The sequence below is a fragment of the Littorina saxatilis genome, linkage group LG3 (assembly GCF_037325665.1).
Source record: "Littorina saxatilis isolate snail1 linkage group LG3, US_GU_Lsax_2.0, whole genome shotgun sequence".
NCBI lineage: Eukaryota > Metazoa > Mollusca > Gastropoda > Littorinimorpha > Littorinidae > Littorina > Littorina saxatilis.
The window spans coordinates 2,594,841-2,602,340 of NC_090247.1; the positions used below are offsets into that span (position 1 = coordinate 2,594,841).

Below are 7,500 nucleotides of genomic sequence, written 5' to 3' on the forward strand. Positions count from 1 at the left end.
CTTTTGTCCGTGTCGAAAATATAGTCCCCTTGTTCATCCTTCTTCAACCCAAGCCACAGGGATTGAACTGTTCAAAAACAAAGTTCGCATATTTTTTGACTTTATGAATGGTGTGGCAGCATTGCAGACTAATTTTGGCTACAACCAAATGGATAAAAAAATTTAAAAAAATAGTGTCCCGAATTAATGCTCTCCTTTTGCACTCAGAAGTTACATCCCTTGAACTTGAAAACATAGTTTCTATAATGACTCGAATTTCGCAGTCAAAATTCTCGCTTTTTCCAACGATTTCGATTCATTTTCGACACAACGTGACTATGTCGAAATTCTATCCAGCTGCAGGTACCCTGCAACAGCTTCCTTAAATTTGCGATACCATGTATTCTTTAAAACTACCAGCAAATGCTATCATTATTAGACAGTCATGTCCGATAACATTTAACGCTCAGCAGCATATGAGTAATGACTCCTTAACGGTGCTGTTTTCGGGTAATTGTGGCCAAAATGATAACCGAAGCGATCCTCAGAGTAAGATTCCGCCATTCGGGCTTCAATGTTTACTGAGAATTTGCTTTTCGGTGCTTTTTTCAAGATATTGCGAATTATTAAAAGAAAGGTCATTTTGAGGAGAACTCACTTTGATATGTTTAATTAAAATGTTAGTTTGTCTTGTTCATTTCTAATGCGATCAACAAAAACAGTCCCGGTCTGACCGCTAAAACATTAAGCAGGTCACTCCCCTGTGAGTAAGTGAGTTGATGAAAAGTATTGTTTAACGCACTCACGGTAAAACCATAAGGGCCATGTTCCCGGGTTTGACCCCGACTTTAGATTGCAAAAAAAAAAAGAAGAAAAAAAGGGGCCACCGCAAGGGAGGGATGGTTGTCGCACTCCAGCTCCTGGTGAACGAGGCACCCGAGCCGAAGGTGGTTTCAAGTAGCGTCATGGAGTTTTGTATATGGTTGAGTGGTTTAATTGCCTCACCTGTTTTATTGATGATGAGTTGGTTGACATAGGTGTTCTCTTCAAGATCTCTGATCTCCAGAAGGTGGCCATCCAGTTCTTGGCACTTTTTCTAAATGAACAAAGAACGGAGGTACAGTTTTCGTTTTTTCCTTTAATCTCAGGCCCTTTTACAACACACATAGAACATCGTCCCAAGCAAACACCGTATTTAAATCATCAACATGTATCTTCTTCTTCAGCGTTCCAGAATTGTCTGGTTAGCTTACGTGTGAGCTGGTTTACCCATTTGGGTTCCCCACACAAAACTCTGAGAGCATAGTCAGCTTCACTCCGCTTTCGTTGAGTAGGCATGCTGGGTATTTTCGTGTATCCATAACCCACCGAACTCTGACATGGATTACAGGATCTTTTTTGTGTGCACTTGGTCTTGTGCTTGCGTGTACACACGAAGGGGGTTAAGTCACTAGCAGGTCTGCACATAACTTGACCTGGGAGATCGGACAAATCTCCACGTTTAACCCACCAGTCAGCAGCGACCGGGATTCGAACTCACGACCTCCCGATTAGGAGGCCGACGTCTTACCACCACGCCACTGCGCCCGTCAACATGTATCAAAACGCGTGAAAGTTTTTTGATGCGACTAAGGTAAACAATGCCACCAACAACAAACAATTTGAATCCATTCTTTACCGTAGCGTTTTCCATTGACAGTTTTTCCTCGCTGAAAAAATAGCAGAAACCTTTGTGCTCCGTAAAGTCTGGGGGGCATTGGGCCTGGATGCTCTCTGCAGACATTAACATGAGACACCAATAGATAACATGGGGGAAAAATGATGAAGCAGGAAGAGTCAAGAAGTCTGTCTGTCTGTCTATCTGTCTGCCTGTTTCTATCTCTGTCTCTATCTTTATCCCTCTCTATCGCCCCATCTCTGTCTCTCTCTGTGTCTCTGTCTCTCTCTTTGTCTCTGCCTGTCTGTTTCTCTCTTTCTCTCTCTCTCTCTCTCTCTATCCCTCTCTCTCTGCCTCTCTCTCTTTCTCTCTCTCTTTCTCTCTCTCTTTTCTCTCTCTCTCTATCCCTCTCTCTCTCTCTCTCTTTCTCTCTCTCTTTCTCTCTCTCTTTCTCTCTCTCTCTTTCTCTCTCTCTCTCTGCCTCTCTTTTTCTCCTCTTTATCCCTCTCTCTCTGCCTCTCTCTTTTTTCTCTTTCTCTCTCTCTCTCTCTCTCTTTCTCTCTCTCTCTCTCTCCCTCTCTCTGCCTCTCTCTCTGTCACGTTTCAATATATCACTTAAGGCGATTATGAAACGGTTAGTTACTACTAACTAACTAACCACACCACGATCCACTCTCGCAGTCATACAATTAAATAGAGACAACAAAAGTATAAGTTTCAGACGCCTGTTTATGTAAAAACTCGCCACCTCCCTCGAGACTTCACTCAAAATATGTTCTTTTTACGTTCACAAAAACGTAAAAAACCAATGGTCACTGACAAAATGCCAGTTAGAATAGAAAATTATAGTAACACGCTGATCCCGTGTAAAGATAAGAAAATACGACTGTTCTGCTCCAAAAGTGCTAGTTCATGCAGGTGTCACACACCCCACGTCGTCCCTACTCGAGTATAATCACAGATAACATAAAAGACAACGGTGGTCAACGGGGTGCATAAGACATGGTGCACTTAGCTTTCTTTCGCCACTGGGTGGACGTCCTGTAATTAGTCTTTTAGCCTCCACAACTGCTCCGTCGAATTGAAGTGCTGGTTAGCGTGGTGACGAAGCAGGGAACTGTGGAGGCATCAGGCGCCGCACCCAGTCGCTGGTTAGCTGGTTAGCCGGTTCGCTGGTTAGCTGGTTAGCCGGTTCGCTGGTTAGCTGGTTAGCCGGTTCGCTGGTTAGCTGGTTAGCCGGTTCGCTGGTTAGCCGCTGTGCTGGTTAGCGTGATCCCCCAAAAGGCAGCCGAACAGAAGTTAGGAAAACGAAGGCTGCAAACAGAAAAGCATCGGTGCACTAAACATGTCAGCTACCCCTCACCCTCCACCTTTAAACACGTCATCTTTACATATCTCACCGAGCACGTGGGCCTGCACAAAATTAATGGACTTTTCACAACAACAAAACAGCCGTCTTTTCGTCTTTCTCTCCCTATCTGCAAAAACCATATACAGATTAGTATTTTAGCGTCACAGAGAGCAAATTATGCGCTAACCTGGAGAGAACAACAGAGAGTATTTCATTCCACAAACACAGACTCGTCAACAGCATTAAATAATGATTTATTACCTCAAACAGCCTATGAATGTAGCACTCTCATGGAAGCAAAACCCGCTTCCTCCCTGGAATGGCCTCTGTTCGTCAACAGTGACAACAACATCCAGAAACCCCTTGTCGAATACTTATGCGAAGACCATCGCACGACGAAAGGAAAGTTGACGACTCGTCCTCAGCAAAACATGTGGCAGTGAGAAGGTGATAACTCGTGGAAGTTCCTCTAGAGTGCCGAATATCCTATTCGGTGAAAACCATCATACTCTAGAAACTGTGTATTCGATCCTTCTACTTCTGCTGCTGGGTGTCAAGTGCGCCGTCCTTGTGTCTCTCACAGACAACCTTGAGAATAACACGTGACTAACCTTGTCACCTAACAAGTTCAGCTATCGACAATTCTGCCTCGCCAAGCAAAATTATCCCCGTGAAATGCGTGCAAAACAGAAATCTCGTGCTTGTTTGGCGCTGTCAGCAGAATCCACATCCGGTGAAAACAGAAAACAGACGCTTTCTGTCGCACTGGATCAAGAGAGGGCACCCCACCGAGTGACCTTTTCTTGATCCCTGTCACCTAATCGTGACACACCTCCCCTCTTCAAGACGAAACCTCGGTTTCGCTCCCAGTCATGTTCTCCTCTACAGCCCGAGAGAGAAAATCAGCTCCAACATTGTTGGTGCCTGGAGTGACGCGTACCGTGAATGGGTACGGTTGGAGGATCAACGCCCAGCGCATAAGTCTGGCGTTTGCCAACCTTGCAACCTGAAGGTATTGCAGAGGTTGATGGTCTGTTTCCAGACAGAAAGGTCGTCCTCAAGAACGAGCAACCCCTCGTTTCACCCCTGATGACTGCAACCTTCTCTGTCTCCTTGTCTTTGCTCTTCTTGTCTTTGTTCTTCTGGTCTTTGTTCTTCTCCCCGTAGGCAGTCCTCTCGATGTAGGCGCGCAGCAGGTTGGCGTGGTACAGGCGTGCTTTCCCGTGCATGACGATCCTGTAGTCGTTCTGGCCCACCTTCGCTGTCACCTCAAAAGGTCCTTGCCACTGAAGTTGTAGCTTGTTGTGTTTGACAGGTAGAAGTAGCAACACCCGTTCTCTGATCTTGAAGCTGCGCGGCCGTGCCTTGCGGTCGAATCCTCGCGCGTAACGCTGTGCTGCTCTTCCCAGGTTCTCTTGAGCCAGTTTGCAGGTCTCTTCAATCCTGTTCCTGAGTTCTACGATGTAGGTCGCTGTCGTCTGCACCTCCTCGTCAGCTTCTTCGTCCGTCCAAGCCTGACGCAGAATAGCCATGGGACCGCGTACCTGTCTGCCGTACAACAGCTCGAATGGGGAAAAACCCAAGCTCTCCTGAGGAACCTCGCGGTATGCAAAAAGCAATGCTGGGATGTACCTGTCCCACGTGCGTGGTTTCTCCTGAGCTAGTTTCCTCAGCATGGTTTTAAGGGTACCATTGAACCTTTCCACCAGTCCGTTGCACTGGGCATGGTAAGGAGTGGTGAAGTGCTGCTCCAGTGATAGCAGTCGTGCTGCCTCCGCCATCACTCCTCCCGTGAACTGAGTGCCTCTGTCGGTGAGAACTTCTGATGGAATTCCCAGCCGGGACCACATGGTAACCAGTGCTTCAGCTACTCGCGTAGCCTCGATCGATTTCAGAGGGATCGCCTCTGGGTATCGAGTGGCGTAGTCCACCATGGTCAAGATGAATCTGTTTCCGTCCTCAGACGCAGGCAAGATGGGCCCGATGATGTCAACTGCCACCCGACGAAAGGGTTCGTCGATGAGCGGCATCTTCTCTAAGGGGACCTTCCTCACCCTTCCTTTGGCAACCACCTTCTGGCACTTGTCGCATGACGCACAGAAACGTCGGACATCCGTGCAGATGCCTGGCCAATAGAAGTGGCGCCACACACGGTCCGTGGTCTTCTTGGTGCCAAGATGACCTCCCAGAATCGAGTCGTGTGCCGTTGCCATGACTCCCTCGCGAAACTCGCGAGGCACGACAACCTGTTTGAAAGTTCCTTCTTTGTTGCTGAACTCACGGTAGAGCAACTTCTTCTCCCTGAGGAACTTTGACTTCCCATGCTTCCCGCTCAGCTTCACCTTCCCCGACTTCGCGTGCTCCCGAGGAGTCGCTAATGTCGGGTCCGAATCCTGAGCCTTCGCGAGAAGCGCGGGGATCACGTTCCCCAGGGCAGCTCAAGCAGCAGGTAGGGGTTTGAGAGGTTTGCCCTCTCGCTCCGCCTGTGCCCGCGTGAGAACTGAAATGACGACGGGAGACCGATAAACGGGAACCTCCCTGGTGACGCCGTCCACAAACTGGACACGGTTCCCAATGAGCAGGTCGCATGGAGGATCGTCCATGACGACGGCCACAATGGTCCCCGTGAACAATGGTGTTACGACCTTGATCACCGCCGTGTTCAGGTCGTAAGCGTGAGATGCCTCGGCCATTCTCACCCTGATGCTGTCTCCTGTGTAGGCCATAGCTGGAACTAGACTCGCCCGGACCACCATCATGTCTGCCCCGGTGTCCCGCAGACCTTCGCCCTTCACTCCGTTGACGTAGACGTTGCAGTGGGGCTGGAAATGTTTCCTGGAGCACGGAACGCAGAGTTGTGGAATTGTGCATGAGCTCGTGACGTCCCTGAGCTCCTCACTGCCCACAAAATGTACGCCCTTCTGGTCAGCCTGTCTCTTATGGCAGTCTTTCTTCACGTGGCCCCGCTTGTTACAGTAGAAACACTGGATGTCAGTTCTGGAACTTGATCCCTTGTGTCCCTGATCGTCCTTCCCGTCCTTGGGTCCTGAAGAACCTGAATTTCCTGATTTTCCCGGCCGTGAGCCTGAAGATTTGCCGGAGATCGCCTGGGCGTCCTCGTGTACTCTGATCCAGTCGGCTGCCTCCTGAGCAGTCTTTGGCTGGTGCTCCTGCACGAAGGTCACCACCTCAGGTCGCAGGCTGGACATCAGTTGTTCCATGACAATGAGGTCGGCAAGGTCGTCGACGGTCCAGTCCTTCTCGGCCATCTCCACCCAGCGCCGCAGGTAAAGATTTAGACGTGCCACAAACTGATGACTCAGCTCGCCGCTCAGTCTCTTGCTGTTCCGCAGACGTCGTCGGTAGGCTTCAGCAGTCAGGTTGAAGCGCTGGAGTAACGCCTTCTTTAGTGCCTGATAGTCCCTCGCCTCCTCGTCATCCAAAGCGTTGTAGAGCTGCAATGCGCGTCCTTTTAAGCAAGTGCTGAGGCGGCTAGCCCACGTGGCCTCTTCCCACTTCTGGTCAGATGCAATACGCTCAAACCGGCGTAAAAAGTCGTCGAGCTCGTCTTTGTCATCGTCGAACGTCGGCAGTCTCGTACGGTCAGCGACAAACGTCGGCGCGCTAGCCTGAGTAAGCGTACCCTTCTCGGCCTGTAGCCTAGCTAGTTCTAGCTGGTGATCGCGTTCGGCCTGTTTGTCCTGTCTGTCACGTTCGGCCTGTCGTTCTCTTTCTTGTCTGTCTCGTTCTCTTTCTTGTCTGTCAAGTTCGTCCTTCTTTTCTTGTCTGTCAAGTTCGTCCTTCTTGTCCTGTCTGTCACGTTCGGCCTGTCGTTCTTGTCTGTCAAGCTCTTCTTTTCTCGTCTGTCGCTCTATGTCTTCCCTACGTTCCAACTCCTTGCGTTTAACTAAACTACGCCCTCTAACGCGTACGTCTCGCTCTGTCTGTTCCTCACTACCAGGAGTCTCAAAAGTTATTCTCCTCGTAGGAGATCCCCCTGTAGCCATGGTTAGTTTAGCAAAGCTTTATCACAAAAGTTAGTCTAACGCAGCCATAGCTAGAACACGCGGTGATGAAACGGATACAAAAATCCAGCAACCAGAAAATGCAGAAGAAAAATCCAAACGGTGTAGAACAAAACGCGTAGCCTACTTTATGGCTGCTTTTTGCGGTAAAACAAAGTGTTTCCCACAGCCGTGGCCTACTTTATCGGCTGCTTTTTGCGGTGAAACAGAGTGTTTCCCACAGCCTGGGTTAGGACAGAAGTCCTCGGACCTTTCCCCCCCCCAATTCCAACAAAGTCAAAATATGGAGAAAAATCCAAGTAAAACAAGACGATAGAAATGTAACCTGTTACAGAATGCGAAACAACAATGTAGAGAACACTGAGTATAACGAATAACAAATTCGCTAACCCCGCTCAGCTCTCTGCAACGGAAAACTCTGAACGTACAACAACAAAGATTCACAAACAAAGGAAAGGGAAGTAATCACAGTTAGCGCATACAATAGC

The 7,500-nt window shown here is 48.8% G+C and overlaps 1 protein-coding gene across 1 annotated transcript in view; it reads right to left on the minus strand.

Moving 5' to 3' along the window:
- LOC138961384 (neurotrypsin-like) overlaps positions 1-7,500 on the minus strand; it is a 16,620-nt gene that overhangs the window by 2,222 nt on the left and 6,898 nt on the right. Inside the window, exons 6-8 of the mRNA XM_070333000.1 lie at positions 1,658-1,752; positions 985-1,075; positions 1-67 (exon numbers count right to left, since the gene is read on the minus strand). The exon at positions 1-67 is cut by the window's left edge and continues 135 nt beyond it. Coding sequence (XP_070189101.1) covers positions 1-67; positions 985-1,075; positions 1,658-1,752 — 253 coding nt within the window. The remainder of the gene's footprint in view (positions 68-984; positions 1,076-1,657; positions 1,753-7,500) is intronic.